At 40.9% G+C, this 22942-nt stretch overlaps 1 protein-coding gene across 1 annotated transcript; it reads right to left on the reverse strand.

Annotated features, from left to right (window-relative positions):
- Positions 1 to 1009: 1009 nt before the first annotated feature.
- On the reverse strand, positions 1010 to 22659 carry ubxn4 (UBX domain protein 4). Its single transcript, XM_085135846.1, has 13 exons — positions 22459 to 22659; positions 21373 to 21475; positions 20242 to 20270; positions 18669 to 18787; positions 17722 to 17869; positions 17233 to 17311; positions 16414 to 16468; positions 9820 to 9984; positions 7907 to 8034; positions 6406 to 6508; positions 4354 to 4485; positions 2829 to 3046; positions 1010 to 2033 (listed from the first exon to the last, which is right to left on the reverse strand). The coding sequence occupies exons 1-13, from the start codon at positions 22541 to 22543 to the stop codon at positions 1895 to 1897; spliced, it is 1503 nt and encodes a 500-aa protein (XP_084991972.1). The 5' UTR covers positions 22544 to 22659; the 3' UTR covers positions 1010 to 1894.
- Positions 22660 to 22942: the final 283 nt, after the last annotated feature.

Here is a 22942-nt window from a genome sequence, read left to right on the forward strand (position 1 = left end):
TTATGGTAATAACAGTGATTTAGTGATTGGAGAAAACCTAGACATGATACTTGTCTTTTATGCTGAATACTTTATCACTCTTATGATCTACAGTTGGGTGCAAATGTGAAGTTTGATTTAACAGATTTGTCTTCCAGGATACAGGCTCCAGGTGGAGCTGGGAGTTAAACAAGATTAACATGTAACTGCTGACTAATGTTTTTACACAGGGTTACAGGTTGGAGTGTGGCTGCTCCAAGTGGGAAACCCTGGAGATTGTATTAGAGAGAATGTGCAACATTCTTGTGCATGTCTCATTGGGGAGTTGACAAATGGTGAAAGCCATGTAGGGGAGAGGAGTGTTATTTTTTAATCTGTAGATGACGAGAAGGAGTGGCTGAGAGGATCGTCCACAAGATGGGAGCTGAGGGCAGGAGAGAGGCTTCAGGAGGATCAGAGATCATCGTCAGCACAGCAGACATCACGCCTCTATAAAGCTGGCTGTAACTAACAAAGGGGTGACAATCTTGCAGAGGGACACACCGGCCTCGTCTTCCCTTCTAGAAGTGCATGCTTAAATGAAGATGAATAAAGATGAATAAAGGTTTTGTGAAATAACTACTGAGTTCCGGTGCCGTCTCTGGATGCTCGAGGAATAAAAAGAACCGGGGTGAAACTGATTCGCAACAGGTCCCAAAATTTATCCACTTAAGCATTTGTCGGCAATTTACCCAATTTAACTTAACTATATGGCAGCATGGTGGCACGGTGGTTAGCACTGTTGCCGCACAGCAAGAAGGTCCTGAGTTCAATTCCACCATCAGGCTGGGGTCTTTCTGTGTGGAGTTTGCATGTTCTCCCCATGTTTGCGTGGGTTCCCTCCGGGTACTCCGGCTTCCTCCCACCGTCCAAAGACATGCAGCTTGTGGGGATAGGTTAATTGGATAATCCAAATTGTCACTAGGTGTGAATGTGCGAATGAATGTGAGTGTGAATGGTTGTCTGTCCCTGTGTGTTGGCCCTGCGACAGACTGGCGACCTGTCCAGGGTGTACCCCGCCTCTCGCCCTATGACAGCTGGGATAGGCTCCAGCACCCCCCGCGACCCTGAAAAGGATAAGCGGAAGCGAATGGATGGATGGATGCTATACTATGTACAGGCAAATATTCATTCTGTGGTCTCTGGTCACCAGGTCGCTTCCAGTTTTAAAAGCAACCACAGTACAGTGAGTCTGTTGAACCAGTTTGTCTGAATTCAGATGACATCACTGAAGCAGTCAGACACAGTTTAAGTGATTTTATTAAAAAAACAAACCCCAAAACAAAGCAAAAACAAGCTGCTTTGATTTTTAATGTTGAATTAGAAGAACTACAACAGTCACCCACTGCCAACTGATCCCAACAGTCCTGTGAAGGTGTGCTGCGTCTCACTTGGTAGAACTCTGACTGCAGCAGCAGACATACCAGTGCACGCTTTTCAAAATGCAGTGACTCCAAAACATAAAGCTGGACTCAGATTACAAGACCTGTAGGTCAACTCTTTCCTGTCATTTTCTCCACAAAGTCCGTTTGGTTTAACCGCCTCATGTACTTAACAGTAATCACATAGGAGCTGTAACCGAAAGAGGTGGTATAGTCTTTTATGGTCGCAGGGGTTTCAACCTGCTAAAATCGGAGCCTAATTAAGTGTCAGAATCATGTCAAAATTAACACAAAGCACTGAGATTAAGCCCAAAGGAGGCTCTGCGGATTATTATAACCAAGCTACTCAGGGTGCAGAGCATAGGGCTGGAACACAGTAAGAGAAAACGAAAAATAGATCAGCTCTACGTGCAGCAGAAATCTGGAACTGGTCAGACTGAACTAATTCACAGCAACAGAGTGAGAGGAAGAAGAAGCTGCTGTTACTGAATGCACTACATCTGCTGGGTGGAGTTTCCATTCCAAGTGTTGTTGTCATCCTCACTGTCCTCCTGAGTCCTGAGCCTACAGACTTTACCATCTTTCTTGAATTCCTTGGGACGGTTCTCCAACGTGTGTTTGGAGAGATTTCCCCTGAAACGGAAAATAACAGGACAGTAAGCCAGTTACCACATTCAGAACATAAACTCTCCAAATCAAGAAAAAGAAACAATACATCTGATGTCTAAAAATGTCATTATATTAAGGCCATCACACATCATGAAAATGCAACAACATTTAGAATTTTCCCGATCCAAACTTGAAAATGAAGAAAGAAAAAGGAAGTTGACATCAAGCGATAATGAGTTGGTCTTGATGTTTTTAGACAAGAAAAGAAAAAAACTGAGATTCTGGGTAATCCGATTCCCAACAGGAGGCTTCAGCAGGAACATCATGGAAGCTTTTGTACATTTTTCAGTCCAAATCTGAGGAGGCAGAGAAGTAATTTCACGGAGCTGACTGACCCGGAGCAGCACGTAACTGTGTCTGACTTAAAACTATTTGTATATTCAGTAGCAGCGCATGTTTTGTGCTACCCGCACACTTGTTGTCAAATGCAGTGGTCTGATTGGTCAGATCAGAAATATTGTGGAAAAAAAGCTTGGGTCAAAAAAGAAATGCTGCAAATATGTCTACTGACATTAAGCGCTCGATATGAAAGACTGCGTTAAGAACAGTTGAGTACAAAAAATATTTTTAAAAATAGGAAATATCTGCACAAATTTTACACACAGGTGTAAAGGCCTTTAATGTGAATTTCTGCAAGAAAAAAATACAGAAAATCAGGGATTCAATGTTAGCCCTAAGAAGAACCTCATTAAAGTTGCATTATATGCGCATTAATGATGTGTGCTTCTACATGTGTGGAGACTGCAAAATGGCCCTCACCTTTTTGCCTTGTTTGAGGCTGATGAGCTGTTGTAAGAGCTGGACTGTTGAGCGGGACCCCTGGGCTGGACAGATGCTGCAGAGGGGGGTGGTGTTGCAAACACAAAGGAACTGAGAAATCTCCATACAGCCAGCAGAGGGTAGAGGAGTGTACCCAGAACTGCCCAAATGCCACCACCAGAGGACTGGACCACTGTGTTTGCAGGCCTGCCTGATTGCTGAGAAGAAGAGTTCATACACTGTCACAGGAGGCGCATTTAAAAAGGATTCACCTTTTCAAACATGCACACGTGTGTGTGTGTGTGTGTCCACACTTTTCTATGTTAAACTGAGTTTGTGCATAAGTCAGAGCAAATTTCAGAGAATTTCATGGTTCCCTCTACATGTTAATCTGCATTTCTCTTCACCAGCATGTCTTTATCCTGTCTTCCTTCTCTCATCCCAAAAAGCAGATGGCCCCGCCCCTCCCTGAGCCTGGTTCTGCTGGAGGTTATTTTCTGTTAGAAGCGAGTTTTTCCTTCCCACTGATGCCAAAGTGCTTGCTCATAGGGGGTCATGGTTGTTTGCTTTTTCTCTGTGCGTATTATTTAGGGTCTACCTTGCAACATAAAGTGCCTTGAGGCGAGAGTGGTTCAGGGTCAGCTTACCTGCCCAGATCCACTCTCTGTACTGCCCCCCGTATAATAGAATACTTAAAATAAAAATACCACCAAGGAAAACCCTGAAAAAAACGGGACTTGTGTGTGAATGTGTACAGTTTTGTCTATGTATGTGCATATTTGCATCTAGATTATATGCTATATACTCTTACATGTTTTACAATTCTTTTTTTAAAATGTTTTCTTTCTATTTTAATTATTTTATTATATTATCCCTCTGTTCAGCACTTTGGCCGACACTTGATGTCTTTTAAATGTGCTATATAAATAAAGATGACTTGACTTGACTTGAAAGTAATTTCTTAAGCCTGGAGAACTACTGTTCAAGACCACTTTAAAAATACTGGCAATGGTCCCCTTGCTCTCAAGTTATGACATTTACAAGACTTTCAGAAAATTTGAGCTCTAACCTTGGCATGAGATTTAAACTTATCTGAGATTTTTCACCTATAGTGTCAATTCGAAACTACTAAATCACTTTGTTCTTAGTTATCACATTCACAAACTTGGACGTCCAAGTTTGTGTCCGTCCAGGATGACAATACAAGCCTTTTATGTCTGGGGGGTAAAAAGTTACAAGGTAATACATTCCTTCAGAAAAGCAATGACAAGTGACTCAAGACATTTGAGTATTGTAAATGTTTGCCAACCATAAAAGAAATCTGCAGTTTTTAATTTAGACAAGGTTTGTAGAAAAAAATATATATTTTTTTTAAGGTTTAGCAGGGACTTCCACGTTCTGCTAAACCCGCTGAGGTGAAACTTCAATTGTTGCCAAGGAAACCTGTTAAGGCCATGGCCTGGGCTGAATATGAAACACTCACTGAGTAACTTAGTAACTAACTACTAAAAAGTAGACTACTCACTGGCAAAAGAACAACAGAAGCACTTGGAGCCAGGTCCAGTTCTAGCAGAGTCTTGTTTAGGTCTTCACTGGTGAACTCGCGCCGAGGGAACATGGTTGCAAGGGAAAAGTTTCCATAGCGGTTGCCAACTTCCTGAGGACACCAGGACAAACATTTTACAGTGACTTAGCACGAAGTGATACAGTGCTGTGTGACATGCTTTAACATACTCTGAATAGTGAAGAACTTTGTTTAACACACAGGCTACAAAATCAGCAAGCAGAAAATCATCCTGATGCTTGAATTAGCAAAATGCAGCGCACCCACAAATACATTACACACTACAGCTGAAAGCAATACATTTAGTACCACAGTGTACATTCACCAGAAGGCCTGCCTCTGTCTCTAGTTGTTAACACTGTGCAAACACTATCCCTGGTGCCCCGGATTTTTATTTTGGATGATTATAATCTATGTATGTCTTAAAAAACCCCAAAAACATTAACCTTTATCAGCATGTCTCTCTTAAATCCCTCAAATTCCCATCTCTGGGATCGACACATCATAACTGTGTACATCTATAAAACTGTTGTCAGGAGGGAAAAAGTCCAAATCATGTACATTAAGAACTGGAATGAGGAAGCAGTGCTCTGCCTGTGGGGCTGTTTCCAATGCACTGAATGGGATGTCTTCAAGCAATCTGGGCAGTTTTGTCCACAATTTAAAGAATGAGGCATCAGAGCTGCAGGCAGCTACCAAAGAGCTGAAAGGAGAAATCCTAAAGGCTAAACAAGCCCAGAGACAAGCTTTAGAAAATAAAATGTCTGCAATAACCTGGACTTGGCTTGGTATCGCAAAAGAAAAAAAAAACACTGTAGGAATCCAGAATGCAAAGACCAGAGCTCAGGATATTTTAGAGGGTATTCATTCACACAGAGAATTTGTCAATGCTCTAAACTGCTTTTATAACAGTTGTGAGAAATTTCTTCACATTCCGGTAAAAAGTGCTGTGGACCAGACAATATAAGTGGACAGCTCCTTAAACAGTGTGCGAAGGAGCCGAGTCCAGTGTTTCACAACATCTTTAATCAGTCCTTAAAATGACAGCATCTCCTTAGTGTCTGGGAGGATGCTGTAATTGTCCCACAGTCATCCAGGCAAGAGACTTTATGTTGGATCCTCTACGGTTTGCTTACAAGCCCCACAGAGGAGTGGAAGATGCTACATGTCTTAACTTGCTCCTTAAACACTTGGAAAGAGAGGGGTGTCCTGCCAGACCTATTGATTTGTCTTCTGCTTTTAATAGTTCAACCGCATGTTTTAAGTCTCAGGAGCTGACCCAATTGCAGCACGGTGGCACGGTGGTTAGCACTGTTGCCGCACAGCAAGAAGGTCCTGAGTTCAATTCCACCATCAGACTGGGGTCTTTCTGTGTGGAGTTTGCATGTTCTCCCCGTGTTTGCGTGGGTTCTCTCCGGGTACTCTGGCTTCCTCCCACCGTCCAAAGACATGCAGCTTGTGGGGATAGGTTAATTGGATAATCCAAATTGTCACTAGGTGTGAATGTGCGAATGAATGTGAGTGCGAATGGTTGTCTGTCCCTGTGTGTTGGCCCTGCGACAGACTGGCGACCTGTCCAGGGTGTACCCCGCCTCTCGCCCTATGACAGCTGGGATAGGCTCCAGCGCCCCCCGCGACCCTGAAAAGGATAAGTGGAAGCGAATGGATGGATGGAGCTGACCCAATTACAGATGCAGCACACCAGAGAAATCCAGTCATGGTGCATTATAAAGCCACTTTGACTGAACCTCTGTCTCTCCCTGTCTGTGGCTCATTATGCTCCCTTGGTTATGTTCTGTTATGGCTTTTGTACCATTTAAACTGTGTTTGAGTTTCTTTACTTTATTTCATTAAAATATCTTACAGCCGTCAAAAGCCTGTGTGGTCTCCCAGTTGTCATATCCTTTGAGCCGATTGTGACAAAGATAACCTGATCCTAATATCTATATATTAGGATATCTGCACTGTTCAACAAGAGCAGAGAGGATGTGAAATTCAAGAATCAAGACAGACCTGAGCAGCGAAGTTTCGAGCCTCCTGCAGTCTACTCTGTGAGGGGAACTGGTTGGTGAAGGAGGAGCCGTCTGGGAGGCGGAACTGGATCCTTGCTATGGTACTGAAGAAGAGCGAGGAGAGGATAAAATTTGAGCAGCATATGCATATACACATGTACATCAGACTGTTCACAGAACTGCTGGAAGCTGCAGTCAAGCAAAGGTTAGTCCTGCTGAATGGGAAACCACTTTTTAGGGCCACAGCCTGGGAACTTTGTATTGTACACGTATGAATTAGTCATGTTTTCGATATGCATTATATTGACTTTTAACAATTCAAGTTAGCAAATTGCTATAATATTAGTTTATCTATTGAAATAATGCAAGCTGTGGAAACTCCATGTGGTTACCTAAAGTAAACTCAACTTGTGAACCCAGCCTTGATACATTTTTGATACTACTTTATAGTTGCACTAAAAACAAAAACACACATAATTTCTCCACTTTCACATTAGTTTTTTGAATTCATTTTTTTAAATCTTCTGTAATTGCCTCGTGTCTCATTCACTTTTGTTGTGTAATACGTGCAACATCCATCCATTGGTGACATCACTTATAGAAAGCTTTCAGCGGTGGCGGTGGTGTGACGAGGGGAGACCTTCACATTTACACAAACTGAAATGCGTGAGTTGTTATCTAACTACTCCTCACATTTTCAGACACAAAGTACACTCTCCCTCCCTCACAGTGATTAAAAAGCAGCAACTTTTTGCTGGACTGTTAGATAGAGAACACTTACACAGAAAAGTATAGAAAAAAAGTGCTTGTTTGAATGGGTGAATGAAACAAGGTGTACAAGGCGCTTTGAGTGCTCAGGTAGAGCAGAAAAAGTGCTATATAAGAAGTCAATTTACCATATAATGCTGGATCTCCTCTCAGTGCCCCTACTTAAGCTGCAATTCTCAAACTGGCAGTGGATGTTTTGGGCTCTGTGTGGGTTTTGTGGATGCTCATTCAGATTGTCATTAGAGCTCAAGGCCAATATTGGCTATTTGACAATATATTAGTATGAGAAAATTAATAAAGTAAAAAAAGGACTGGATAAACACCCTTCAACCATATTATACTGTATAGTTTGTCAACCAGAGGGCACTTTGCAACTTCCATGTTGGTTTGGAACGCCACAATCACAAAAAGCAGCTGATCCAAGCACAGTCAGTCAAGTAATTGACAACTTGTGACAATAAAAGAAATGTATTTTTAAATACCATTGTCATCTTATTAAGGACTCATATGTAGCTACACAACAAATGTTGAGGAGATATTTAGGTTTTATTAGTTTGAAAGGAAAAATATTGGCTCACATATCAAATTTTAACTGACCAAATATCTACATCAGTCTTAAAAATCAGTCGGACTCTAAAAGGGATGTGAAGAGATTGTTCGCTTCACCTATCAGTTGACTCAATAATGCATGTGATTGCTGTACATTACTTCTTAAATTTAAATGGTCCACTCACCTCCTCTCCCTAACTAATGCCTCCTTCCTGGCCTCCTCTTCTGCCTGCCTGGCCTGCAGCAGCGCCAGCTTAGCAGCCTTTTCATCCTCTCGTGTTTTGGTGTAGCGCGCTGCTCTGTCAGCTCGGTCCTGCAAAACACAAAGACAGGAAGCAGATACAGCCAGAGTTGGGCACAACACATTCCAAAGTAATGCACTACTGTAGTAACAATTACTTTTTGCAATAAATAAAAAACAGGATAAAATAAAAACACTATATTTTCTCTCCAAACTGGGAAATCACTCTGTTACAGCCACCAATTAAATAAAACCAATAGTACAAAAATACAGGCAGTCACCAGTCCTACCCCTCAGCCCCTAGTACACACACCTATGGTATTAATTTCAAAATCCTATGTCACCTTGTTCTCAAGTTATCAAATTCACAAGATCTTTGGGAAACTTACTCTGACGTTGAGGTCAAAATTCAAACTCGTCCAAGATTTTTATTAGATGTACCTATTGTATTAATTTGAAGCTCCAAGATCGCATCATTCTCGACTTACTGCATTTAAAAACTTGGGTGTCTACATTGCTCACTCAGCAGGGTGACAACAACACCCCACCAGGTTTTTACAGCTGAGGGGTACAAAGTGAAGAACGCAAAACAGAATGTCTGTGAATGTCCTCAGTGATCCAGGTCATCGTAGTCTAAGAAGCTTGGAAAGAAAAGCGTCTGGACTTCTTTAAGTTTCCTTGAAGACGATTCACCTCACATCCGAGAAGCTTCTTTGGTTCTAAGAGCAACTGGTGGAGAGTCCCAGATTTTAAGCCCTATGGGAGCGTCCCCAAGAGGGTCATGGACCTGGCGGTCCATCTGCATCTAAAGGACAAAGGTCACTCTTTCGAGGATGCCAGTGTTCACATTTTGGACAGAGAAGATGGAAAGAGGAGTGAAAGAAGCCATCTATGTCCACTGTGAACGACCATCTTTGAACAGAGGGTGGGGCTTACGGCACCAACTGTCTGCCATCTATAATCCAGTTTTTAGATCCTTTCCCAGACGCCTTTACACCCAGGATGTGAGTGGGGCAAATTTCAAATATCAGATAAGATGTTTACAACAACTGAAATAAAATTTACTGTCAAAACCTTTGGTCTTTCACAGTAAACTCTACAACTGTCCTTAGCATGGGAATTCAAACAGACGTTAGAAAATCTGTTAAAATGTCTGTAATCCAGTAATCCAACACATGACTACACTTAATCACCTCTACCAGGTTATGTTTTTGGTTGCATCTACGCTTGTGCCATTCTGTCTGTAAACAAGACAGCTGAAAAAGTTTTGAATGAATTTGATAAAATTCTGTAGGGGTGAACAATGGGGTTATGTAAACGATCCATTAAAATGTGCCTTACATCCACCGAAGTCTTCACGCTCAACTTACTGATACATTTTTTTCAGCAGTGACACAAACTGTTATAACTGAAGAGACAAGGATTCCTACAAGTGTGCTTTGTGTGTAGTCAACATGTAGAAAATACTGTATAAAGACTTTAAATATGTCACATTTGAGCTCTGATGCCTTTCTTTCAAGTTTCACCCAAAACAAAATGAAAACACATCCATCCATTTTCTTTCCTGTCACAGAGCTGACACAGCAGGGGTGTTTCAGGACTTTCTGTGTTAGCCCTTCCACAGACTTCCAGCCTGTACAAGTGTGTACTGACCTCTCGTTCCATTACAGCTGGGACCACAATGGGATAAACAGATATATACTACAAGTAGCTCAACACATGCTAAATAGAGCATAAGTTAATATATAACTTAACAACTATCTAAAGGTCTGATGATGTAAAACACAAAGGACAGATTTCTCTGAGGGGGACATGATTGTTTTTGGTATTCCTTCCAAATGGAGCAGATAAGGTTACCATAGCAATCTGCTGTTTGACCCGTTCCCTGGCAGCCTTCTCCTCTGCCTTCTCTCTGTTCCTTTCCTCTAAGAGTCGCTTGGTTTTCGCCTCTTCTTGTTTCCTCTTGAAGTCCTGCATGTCTTTCCCCACTTTCCGTCTCTCCATTTCCTTTCTGATTTCATTCTGAATCAGAGACAAAACACAGGTAGGTTAAGCGTGGAGTGGCTCATATTCTAAAAATACATCATCCTACACACTACTAACAGGTCAGAGCTGTAACAACATGTTTAAGAGGAACACTACAAAACAAATTAGTCACCAAATGAAAACAAAGCACTACTGACAATACCCATGATATGAAAAGTGCCGCTGTCTATAAAAACAAGGATTAAACACAGTTTAAAGCTGTTCTGCACCAATGGGGGTTGATCGAGATTTGAAAGCTTGTGTTACTAATTCCTACAGGTGTTCAAACTTTTCCGGGTTACTTACAGCCCCCTCTGTCTGCAGTGTTTGAACACACTGTGGTACCAAACGTTCGTGAGCATCAGTTAGAACATGTAAAATGTCAGGTTTGAGTTTGATATTTTGGTCTCATAGGCACTTATTTACATTGGAAGACGAGTAAATTTCCTTTTTCAGGTTGCACAAAAAGTGTTCTACTGATGGACATTGCAGGGCTGTACTTTATTTTACACATATTGTTTGTCAGTATTTACTTGGTTAATTTTTCAGGCAGTTTCATTTTTGATTTATATTCGTGTATCTTAAAGTAACATAAAAGTGCTTTGTTTTGATGTTGCTGAGAGCATTTTTTTGGGTTAGTATTTTAAAATCAAAGTACTTAATAAGAAAGACCTCAAAGTTACCTTGTTCACATATTTTTTCATGTTATTCAAAAGAGTTGATATTTGATGAAAGTAGTTGTGTTTGTGTTGCTACTGTTATGGCCCTGTTGGGGCCTCCTCCTGAAGTCGCCTTTGTGGTCTTACCAGCTGTCCTGCCTTAGGTGCCACCTTTTTCTTTTGTACAGCTGCCTTCCATCAGCAAGTAAAAGTATTTAAGCCCAGAGAAAGGAGAGCTCCGGTGCCAGAGTGCCATGTGAGTGGTTGCAGCTGGTTGTTTGGTCCTGCTTGGTGGAGAGGTGTGTGCTTAGTTACTAACCCTTTTCTGACTTACTTTTCAGTTTACTGACTGACGCTTGAGTTTTGTTTTGTTTCTTTAAATGGTGATAGCGGCTTGTCAGTCTCTGTTAGTTGAGTTAATAATAGAACCTTTAATAAAACTCTTTAATTTAACCATTTTGCTTCTCTGTCTCCTTTTTCCGACCTGGACACTTTTTGTTACTTTCTCTCATCACCTGGACCCTGGGGGAACGTAACACTACAGTGACTGCCTTTTTTATTTATTTGAAATTACTTTGATAAAGATGTTAATTTCTCCATTTCTTTTGAACTTAAAGAGCAAGTGTTTTTGTTTCCTCTAGTGAAATGTAGCCCTTTATTTTGGTTGAGATGTTAAGCATTTAACAGCTTGGACTGTTTACTGTTAGTTCCTACAATTAAATTCAGTCTTAAAAATCACAAATATAGTCTGGTTTTTAGTATCACAATATATCGTATCGTCTCCCCTGTACTGTGATATATATCACATCGCCAGATTCTTGCCCCTAGTAATCAGTAATCCATTTCCTGCATTGGATCCGGGGGGTGGGCAGGTAACTCTTTCACTGTTTGTCAGAGTGACAGAAAAAGCTGTTCAGGTTGTTGGTGATCTGTTGGTGGACTGGGTAGGCTTGTAATTGGTTAACTTCTCGAGCCCTTTCCAGACAGAAGGAGAGTCATAAGCTGACGGCCGCTGTATTTTCTTCTGTCTATTTAGCTATGGAACGCCAGGACTGCCATAATGAATTAATTAAATACACCATTAAATAATTAATTAAATGTGGCAATAATTAATTAAAATGGGAAATAATTAAATAAATAGTTATGACACATGTAATTAATTAATTGACACATTTAATTAATTATTTAATAATATATTTATTTATTTGATTTTGGCAGTCCTGGCGCCTGGCTCTCATCATGAAATAATTTTATCTGTCAACCTCACCCATCAAACTCAGGGGGCGGGGTTAACGCTGATCGACTCAAAACCATTGCTTTGGCCTGGTGGCCATCGTTTTTAGCACACAACAACCAGCATGTGGAAACTAACAGAACTGAACTTTGAAAAACCCTGTTTGCGTGTGTCACCAAATACAGTTTTAATATTTTTTTAGCCGAGAATGTAGTGGTTTAATCTTCATGTGTCTGGTCGGTTTCTCAAGATACAGCCTCTTTGCAAAAGTGCTTCGATGATTTCGGAGATGTCTGCCCAGTCTCACAGCAAAGTGGGGGATAGACCCGCTCGCCTCGCAAACAATCGAGCTGTTATTACCGCCGACAAAGCGCAGGCCCCGGTACACCTGTAATAATCCCCGCTGACACGGACTTCTTTTACCGAGGTTATATTTATTGGGGTTTTATTTCCTGATGTTCTTATGTGTCCTACGTGTTTCACTTGCCAATTCTGAATTATAACCAACATTAAAAACATGTTTAAGGAGGAGAGAGAGCAAATAAATTCGATTAACAGCTGATCTTTGGGTTTTTGTTCAGTCATCAGTGTGACCTGTGTATAAATGCATAAAAGAGATAACGTTGGTGTTTCCGTCATGTAGTAACTGCTGGCTTTAACTGTACAAAGGTTGTTCGACACTATGAAACACATACAGACTTCATGATGCTCGGCTAATATTTTTATTGTGAATATTAATCATGAGGGTAAACGGACCTGTACACCACGGAGCAAGATCAGCATATCCACGATATCTTCAGCTCTCTGAGTTAACCCAGAGTTTCCCAGCTGACTAATCTAACTGTCATCTACGAATAATTCACGGCTCATATCAATATGATTTTACAGAAAAGCATCCTTAATACTGCCAACTATTCCAGAGACGTGAAAATCTACAGCATAAAGAACACAAAAATATAGCAGTCTAACGCAACACTGTAACAGAGATGAACCGTCAGTTTGTCGCAGATCAAAGCGGAATGAAAGCAATTGGTTGAACATGTGTTCGTGATCTGTGTTTTCTGCATTTTCATCAGCGTAAGAGACTCAACAGCAGATTAGAATAACAGTTATACATTTAATAAATTACCAAATGAACGCAAGAAACGAGCAAACCTGTTCCGACAATTTGAGTTTGTGTTCCCTCAGCTGCAGACTCGCTGCTGTTTAAATGTTTGAGAGGAAGATTAGATATAAAGCAAACGTCAAACATAGACTCAGTCTGCGTTCACATTTGATATGAGGCCAGGACGGATAATGGCTGTGTCCTGTTTTAAGATCATACATGTAAAATTGTTGTCTGACCTCCGTCGATCCAGCCGCTCAGAGTTAACTGAAGTTAACTTGGATAAATTATAGTTAAGGTGTATCACAGATAACACCCACGTGAGCTGTGTGACTGTTCACCACTACACTGAAATCAGTAGGCTATTACTGAAATACACGTGCTATTTCATAAACTATGATATAAATAGGGAGGTCCTACTAACATGTTTAGTTTTAAAGGACACCTTCCTGCCTTTAGTCTCATTCATGAGCAGTATTAGTTTTCTTCTAACATCCAGAAGTCTGCCCGATGTGTTTCATAGTTTGTAACAAACCTTTGACAGTTAAACATAACATGACCGAAAAAGCAAAAAAATAAATAAATGAATAAAAAGAGAGAGAGAGAAAAAAAAAAAAAAAAAAAAAAAAAGAAATCACACAAATTATATGTTAACCTCATTTATTTTTAGTTAAGTAAACTCTAAAAATTCTAACAGATCGCTGGTGCTTAGAATAACTATTAAAAAACAGATGATATAATATTTCTGTCCAGGTTGCAGTCTGCATTACGAACATGTAGTTGGAAACTCTGTTCCTCTCGGTGGAAATGCGCCTTCTCTTTCCTCTTTGTATAAAAACATTTTAAAAGTCAGTTTAATCTCAAAATTCACTGTTAAATCCAAAACACACCAGATAAAGAAAAGCGAATAGTTCAGTCTAACACATGTGCCAGTGAACCATTAAACGTCTGTAAAACTGTGCAGTTATGAAACGTAACTTTAACCTCAGCCAAACCGATTTGCTCAGTTGTAAATAAAACAGCGAAGTAAACGTGACCCCACAGACAAAACCTGAGTGAATTAAGTCCAGCGTTTAACACTGAGAGCTAAAACTCAGGTGAGGTTTCAAAGCTGTGCCGGTGATTGGACATCAGCCGCTGATGAAGTGGGTTCGCCTATAAAGTGCTCTGTTGGGAAACAAGCTCCAGGAGCTCTGCGCTCGGGAAAAACTATATTTACTTATCTTGTGCAGAAAAATGTGCTGACGTTGCGTAATATCGAGCACCGGCTGCCCAGTTAAACTGTGACTATCACCAGGTAACGTGGGCGTGTTTCTTGAATTAGCAGCAGGTGTTAAACAGCTGACAGGTGAGGAGGAAGATGCATGCAGGTAAACTGAGGGCCTGTTGAGCTGATCGCTGGTTTCGTGAGAAAAATGTCAGCTCGTTCTTTATGTTACAGAAGCACAGAGACACAAGACCAGGTGGAAAGAGACGATCGTTCGGTGAAAATGAGAATCTGCGAATGCAACATGTGGAACACGGAAAGTGGAATATGTAAGCAAACCGGTTAACGTAACCCCCTCGGTGCACTCTGCATGCTGACTGTTAGCAGAGCTACTGAAATCTCTGAAAACATCTGAGCACAAACATGTTCTATGTTGACAACCTGACCAGACATGTGAAGATTACAGCGCGACATTTGCGGCTAAAACACTGTTAAAAGTGTAGTTGGTGACAGAAAAACGGGGTATTTTAAAACTACACCACCACCATTGCTGCCTGTGATTTGAAATGCATTCTGGGATACCTGGCTGCCCCAAGTCTACACAAGCAATCGATCATCTAGGATCGACCTGTTTTGACTTTCTTTGCACGGCAACCAATCAAATGTTAGAGAAGCTGCATGGGCAGCGTTAACCCCGCCCCCTGCGTTTGATGGGTGAGGTTGACAGATAAAATTAATTCAAGATGAGAGCCAGGCGCCAGGACTGCCAAAATGAAATAAATAAACATATCATTAAATAATTAATTAAATGTGTCAATTAATTAAAATGTGAAATACATAATTAATTAATTAAATGTGTCAATAATTAATTAAATGTGTCAATAATTAATTAATTACATGTGTCACAACTATTTATTTAATTAATTAATTCCAATTTTAATTAATTATTTAATGGTGTATTTAATTAATTCATTATGGCAGTCCTGGCGTTCCACATTTAGCCTCTCATACTGCCTTGCTAAACCTTTACTTTGATGACTTGAAACAGTCGCTGTCTCAACTCTGAAACACTTCCCTCTTTTCTAGCTTTGGCCTCCTTAGCTGTGAACCAGGACTTGTCATTATAACTCACCCTGGTGCATGATGGTATACAGCTGTCCTCACAGAGTCGTAGGCATTGTTTACTATGACGTAACAAAATGTTGTCTTCTCTGGTCAGACATTTAATAACTTGTCTGTATTTGGGGAGTTCCTGTCTGAGGTTTGCTTTGTTAAAATCACCAAGAACCAATACCAATACCTGAGGATTATGGGTTTGTTCACTCCACACACTGGGCCTCCTGTACGCTGGCCTTTGGAAGAATAATTGAAGTATACTCAAAAAGGGGAAAAAGGTTTGCAGTGGATGGAACAAGTTTCTAGGTAAGGATAGCAATGTTATTAAATAACAGTCACATCGTTAAACCAACCACTGCCTATATAAACACAGATTCCGCCAGCTTTTGTCTTGCTGCAGATCTCCGTGTGCCAATCTGCTCTGAAAAAGTGGAATCCTGCCAGCTGCATCGCAGAGCCCAATATTGATCCACACAGCTACATTTCCACAAAACAGCCGATGAGTAGGGGTCTCTGTTTTTCCCTCTCAATCACTGGAGTTCATCTGTTTTATTGTGAGGACACACTGGAGAGGAAAGAGACACACGAGCACACTGTCTGGCTTTCCTCTCCTACGGTGTCTCACGTTGTGAATAAGAACGGTCCAAATGTTGGCAGTTGAGGTGATGAATGATAGAAATACGTCTTAATGGGTTGCAGCCCTTATGTTCATGAGCTTATCTCTGGTGTAAGAAGTTCTGGTTGAATACAAAGCAGAGTTTACGAATAAACAGAGCACATCAAAACACCACGCCACCTTCACAGAAGAGCCCACTTTGCCCTCGTGTGACCTCAGCTCAAAGGTAATTAACTCATATCTGTTAAAACAACACATTGCTGTTGTAGATGCCCCAGTGGATCACATGGTGAAAATCCTTCAAGTGTGGTCTGACTGTTCCCTTAGCGTAAACAAAGATAAATGGGCTATGCTATGGCCAGGCATCGGATTTGTTATGTTTCTCTGATATTACACTTTTCACTTGATGTAAGCATCACTGCAAAAAACCAGGGCCTACAAACACTGTGCTCTTTCTGGTTAAACAGTTTTCAGTGTTCAAAATGTTACCTCTTCTTCTCCTTTCTTTCTTTGCTCTCGTCTCTCCTCCAGCTTCTTGGTCAATCTGACAAAGTAAGAAAATGATCCAATCACACATCGAGCTGGTATTTTATCTTTGCAGTCTCATGTCAATCGTAACCCAGTCCCAAAATGCCAAAATTAATTATGATTAAACTTGGCAGTCTGAGTCTTTGTTGTTCTTTGCTGGTTACGTGTAAATGCTTTAATCGAGCTAGGGCACAGAAGGTTTGGCTGACATCCATCACGCCACACCTTAATACGCTGCCAATATTTCTCCAGGGTTCTAAGCTTGTGTCTTAGAACCCTGGAGAATACTGGCAGCCACCAGTGCTACCCTGGGCCTCCCAATAGACCCATCTATGATGAAAATGTGAACATTTACAGAAAAGTCGACCTGACTTTGAGGTTAAGGTCACTGGAAGGCAAACTCATCTGAGATTTTTAGTAGCTCCACCTTTGCTATCAATTTAAAAAAAAAAAAAAAAAAAAAAAAATCACATGTTGCCTCGTTCTCGAGTTATCGTATTTCCAAACTGTCCACGTTGCCCACCCACCCAGTAGGGTTTTGACAATATCAGCCTTCTATAGCTGAGGGGTCAAAAAAGCAGCGTCTCAGAAGTTAAGCTTACAAACACAAAGATCAAAGCACAGCTTCACAAAGCTACTCTCACATTTTTTATTAATACCGCAGTGAAATATTAGACTTGATTATTATTCTGCTGTAAAAGTTGCCATTTTTTGCAATTTAACACAAAGCACATCCTCTGTTTAGATCACACTCAGCCTGACATGCATTTGTGTACCCACCGTTCCACCTTAGCATCCAAGTTTTCTTCACCCTGAGTCGGATGATCTAAAGATGCATTCTCTGGACTTGAGAGAGACACTATGTAGAACAGGGAAGCAGAAGAAAAGCACAGAGTTAAGACCTTGTCAGCATGAACACAGTCTGAGCATAATCTTTTCCCTACATCCACACAACCTCGTTAAATTCCTGATCCGTCAAAAAATGGAAATGGACCAAAATCTCCACAGCTAGTGGTCTGAACAAGTGACTGTTTCAGATCTTAAGTTAACAACGATTGTTTGCTGTATAGCTTCATTAACAGCAGGTATTGCTATCTGAACAGCGATCACACATGATCCCCAAATCTAGGGTGGACTTATTTTTCTGACATGTTTTTTTTTAACACAATAAACTCTCAGGTGGTCAAAGAGCATATTTCTAAACTTTGGTGCACTGGGTTTAAAATTTCCTCCACTAAGAGGAAAAGTATGTGGCGCAGGCTCAATCACCTCCTGCTGCTTCTGCTACAGGCTCTGTGGTTTCTGTAGACGATAGAGGCACTGCTGAAGCTGAGGCAGGTTCTGTGGCTGAGCTGGTCGCTACAGGATCATCTGCCTCTGATGACACTGTCCCATTTCCACTCTCCTGAGTGTGCATCTACCAGAAAGCAGGGAGAAAAATCATAATACAAAAAAAATAATTTGAATTAAATATCTCGTGTTAACCAAGAAACATTACATGTATTTGGTTATTACCAATACTGATAATTTAGAGCAGCTGTGGCATTCTTCAGGAAATTTATGTCCCAGCTTACATAGTAACTGGTATCCCTACAGCACAACCTTCCAAGTCTTTGTGCTATCTGTCAACGCTACGTGTAGTTACATTTCTCGGGAGGTACATGCCAGGTTATGTACAAGGCTGCTGCGTTTGGTGGGGCTCTCCTTGTGGTGTAAATTACGATGTAGATTCATGTGTAACATTGGGTGGTGGTCTAATACATTTGATGAGCACTGTATATTATGAAACTCACTAATGGAAGGGCTATAAAATCATATGTGCTCAACCTCACAAAGAACCTCAATTTCACCGCAAAAGCAATAAGTTTTAACTAACATCAATATAATGTTGCACTGATACAGTGTGCAGCATGACTGTGCAAACAAAAATGACCTGTCACCTCATTACAAAGGCCAGAGTGTGAGTCTTTAAAGGGTCTCTGGCACAGTCTCTCTACCAACGGGATACCAAGTACTGACAAAGTATGGTTGATTTCTGCTGCCATCTTCATTTAAAAGAATTTGTCATGTGCACACAGACACACACAAACATCACATTGCTGAACTGCAAAATAAAATCATGACTCCAGGAACAGTTATTTCAAAAAAATAATTAACAGTAGGGTTGGCCGTAGCTGTAAAAGTAACTGTACATAATTCACACATTGCATCAGTACCTGATCAACTCTGTTGATCCTCTTTATCAGTTCTTCAGCAGACACACTTCCAGCGATGACCTCCAAAGGAATCCCGTTCTCTCCAATGAAGAAGCTCGATGGTACGCACACCACTGGATCTTAAGGGTGGTTTTGTTAAGGCCCAAGTTTCAAGCAACTCACATGAGTGATGTGAACTGACTGAGTCTTTAAATAGCACACATCATTTACATTAAAAGGGTTTCGTTTCTACAATTCTAGTCCACAAGCATACAGAGCAGAAAGGGTTGCCAATAAACATGCTGACCTACGAGACTTTGTGAGGGTAGCATGAATGTGCACAATCTTTACTGCATTTCCTTCTAAAAGTGACAATACAATAACTGACATTAAGAACTGCAAAAAAAAAAAAAATGTGCTCATTCACTCAAGCCCAACGTTACTTATTCCAGTCATTAGTTACAAGCAGATGGATCTTGGTAGCAGGTTCTCATCATTACTCTCATTATTTTCTTTGAAGGCTTTAAACCTTACCATCTCAGTTCATATTACACACGTCATTAACACTTCAATTGTCTGACTGATTCTTGAGTGTATCTGAGGAGGAGTTATAATCACGGCTTCAGTCTTGTTGGAGTTTAAAATGAGGGAATTAACGGTGAGCCGGTCACTAATGCGGGATAAACAGTCAACTAGGGTGGACAGCCAATCCAGCTGGTGAGGCTTAAAAGACACTTACAATTGAATGTCATTGGCTTAAAAATGGTAAAAAAAAAAAAACAAAACACCAGAGAAAGATTGAATGATACCGGCTAAAGCAAGCATGTAAAAGGAGAATAACAACAGACCCAGGATGGAACCCTGAGAGACACCGCAGGTCAAACAAGCAGTGTAGGAGGAGAAGCTGCCCTAAAGGAGAACGTCCTTCCAGATAAACAGGAGGAAAATCAGTCAAGTGCTGAGCCAGAAACACCAGCCAAAGCCTTCAGCCTATTAGGTAAAATTAAAGCAATTACTTTATATATTTGTAAGGAGCAACCTGATCATAATGGCAAGGCAGTGTTCATTAAAAGAGTTTACTAGGTGCCCAACATTATCATCAGCAGAGGCTGAGAAATTAAAAAGAAATGAGAACTTAGAAATAACAGTATAAATATAACAATGCTAAGAGTTAAAGGTTAAGAAAAATATCAGAACACAAATCTAAACAGAGGCAACATGTACTGTGACCTCAGTTTCAAGCTAAGAAATATGGGCTAACATCAGCATCTGTTGTCTCAATTTACAGTACTTTGCAAGCGTCTCAAGCCTGCCTTCATTTCCTTAGATTTTGCTTCTACGAAGCCAGACTTCTGTGTAAAGTTTTTAAGTTGTCCTGAGCAACAATTCTAAAAACTCCTTTGTTGAACTGTGAGGATAAGCCACAGCAGCCTGGAGAAAAGCCAGACAAGCAAAACGTGCTCACAGAAAGCTCTAAAATCAGATCAAGTCAGAACTTTCTTGCTGTGAGGCTCCGGCAAGACACCCAGTTCCCAAAGACAAGTCAGTAATAAGTTTAGTTAATAAGTTCAAACCTCGCACAACAGAAGGATACAAATCTGGGAGAACTGTGCACACGTGTCACTGTGGGGAAAGAAGAAAAAATTGAAACATTTCATGGTTTAACTCCATGTACATTAACATCTGTTTAGAGGTATTACATCAAATGCTTGTTAGACTGACAGAGTGATCGAGATTTACATCAAAAGGAAAGTTAGGGCTGATCTTTAAAGTTGCAGCAGCAGTTTGCAAAACCCGCCATTAAAAGTTGGATGTACGGGCTTCGTGACACAGGGAGGGAAAAGTGTGATAAGTGATCCTCGTTACATGAATGGCAAAAACCCACAATGATCAATACTTTTCTAAATTCTTCATTCTCCATTTAGTGGTGACTCACACAAAATTCTACAGCACATACAATTTTTGGTGACTGTTAAGCTACGAACAGGTAACAGAAGACTTTATAACACATCTTTTTAAAAACAATAAGTTTATGCATGAGTTTAATAAGGTCTGCTTTTCTGTTCTTCTACTTTCTCACACTGTCAAGCTCATTACTTGCACCATTACTCTAGTCCAATCATCTTCCTGTCCACCTTCTTTGAGCCAATTAGCCTCTGGTTTAAAAAGACTCTCGTCCATGCAACCAACCTCCTCCCCATCTCCACCTCAGTCATAGCTCCATCCAAGCCTCAGTCTTCATCTTCATCGCCACCAGAGTCTAGACTCCAGGACGTCCTGTCTCAAATTCCATCACTGCTGTGATTCATCCTGCTATGATGGATCATCGGGGTCTAATCGCCAAATACAATAACTTTTTTATGTCAATAAATCATGCTGTGACATGCGATGTCAATCAATATTCATAATCGCCATATCTATGTCAATGTTTATGCAGAGTTTCATTCAGATTGGCCGACACGGTGAGTAGGAGACAGGGTACACACAGACTTAGGTCATGTTCAACTGATTCAATATTGAGAAGCTGAAACAAAATGATGTGTAACAGATCATATCTACAAACATCCATGAAGCACCCTGTCATATGATTTTAAAGTCGCCACAGCAAGTTTTGCTAGTACAGCTCAATCTATTGTTGATTTTATGTACAGTTAATTCCACACAGGTAACTTTAAATCCTGGTTCATCATTTAGCAGTTTACTTTCAACTAAAATGACTCTTTACCTCTTGGCCTCCACTTTGATGGCCACGCAACATTTCTGGGCTGCCTCTGAGACCCTGTCATCCTCCCAGCTGGACATCAGCTGTGCTGACTGTTCATCTTCTCCTAAGGACAGAGTGACAGGAAACTGATGAGACATGTGGTCAGAACTATGGGTCCAGCTTCACTGATGGAACTGCAGAAGAGTGCAAGTCTCATCTTTTCCAACTCTTACAGTAACGTCCCTCTGCATAATCTGGGAACCACTTTTCTCTCTTCTGTTCTCAGTGTTTCTGTGATGCACTGATGTATTACAGAAACACAACTGTGCCAGGACGGAGACACAAAACCTTTTTTTACCCCACAGAAAACAGAAGCTGCTTTTCACTTTGTGTCAGCTTTGTGCTTGACAACATCTGTTCAGATCAAAAGTCACATTAAAATCAATAAACTGTTGCATACTACTAACACAGCTAAGAAGACTGTTTATACCTGGTCCAGTGTGATGCTGAGACTTATTGTAGAGAGCTGTTTAAAGGAGACCATGCCATGGGTCTAGTTCTTTATAATTCGTTATTTATTATACATATGGTCGTAGGCCTTTCCATAAATGTGTTTCTTTTTACATTTCGCTTTCTGATTAATTACAAAACACAGAGATATATGCGGCATATTGTGAACCATGCTGACTATGTGGAGCTCCTTTTGCTCCACACCGCCCTGTCATACTGTGATGTAACGACGAAGGCGCCGCGGCTGGCCACACGACTGTACTCGGCTACTGTTCTGGAAGTGGACGGACGGTCCGTCATTTATGAAATCCTCGGACTGGCCTGCGGAATGCAAATAACTAACGCTAGCGTTACGTCAGCCCGGTTCAGCTGTGAGGACAGCAGGTGCTGTTGCACAGGACGTTACACCGACACACCGTGTACACCATAGATACGTTACTAGACTTCTGTATTCTTGCTGTCGGTGGGTATTCATCAAATACATATGACGACTTCTTTCATAACACACTGACTATGCTAATTAGCTAATGGCTACAATGGCTTCCAACGCTAACTGGCTAGCACCATGTAGAGTTTTCGCATGTTTTCCACTGTTACCTGTGATGACAACGACAAAGACCAAACTCCGTTGTTTAGCCGATTTAATGGCATCAGGAATTGAGCCCTGAAACCAAAGCATCATTGCAAGTTGAGTTCTGTGTTTCTGCTTTGGAGACACGGACGAGCAGCTAGGCTTACCAACCCTAAAGCCCAGTCAGCCTGTCACTTTCTACTTCCGTTCACAGCGCACATCAGCTGGCTGCAGCGTCAGCTTCTCTTCTTCTCTCCAGTTTAACGACAATCAGCATCCTAAGTGTTGCATTACTGCCTCCTTCAGGTTCCCTAGTTAATTACAATCGGTTCAACTCTATGCTAATTAATTATTCTCGAAAAGAGTCTCCTTCTGTTCTTCCCTGGCCCTAAACTTTGCAGATCTCTAATCACCTCTCCTCTTGTTCATTGCATCCATGTGTCAAATCAACACAGTTACATTCTAAAGAATTATGGGGAGTAATGAAGCACCCATGACTGTAGAAAAGAG

This window comes from Neolamprologus multifasciatus, chromosome 16 (assembly GCF_963576455.1).
Source record: "Neolamprologus multifasciatus chromosome 16, fNeoMul1.2, whole genome shotgun sequence".
Taxonomy (NCBI): Eukaryota; Metazoa; Chordata; class Actinopteri; order Cichliformes; family Cichlidae; genus Neolamprologus; species Neolamprologus multifasciatus.

Coding starts and splice junctions, on each gene's coding strand:
- ubxn4 (XM_085135846.1), bottom strand. CDS start 22,543: ATGATGCTTTGGTTTCAGGGCTCAATTCCTGATGCCATTAAATCGGCT. Junction 8,035..9,819: donor TCAAACAGCAGATTGCTATG/GTAACCTTATCT, acceptor TGTGTTTTGCAG/GACCGAGCTGACAGAGCAGC. Junction 4,486..6,405: donor CTCGAAACTTCGCTGCTCAG/GTCTGTCTTGAT, acceptor TGGTGTCCTCAG/GAAGTTGGCAACCGCTATGG.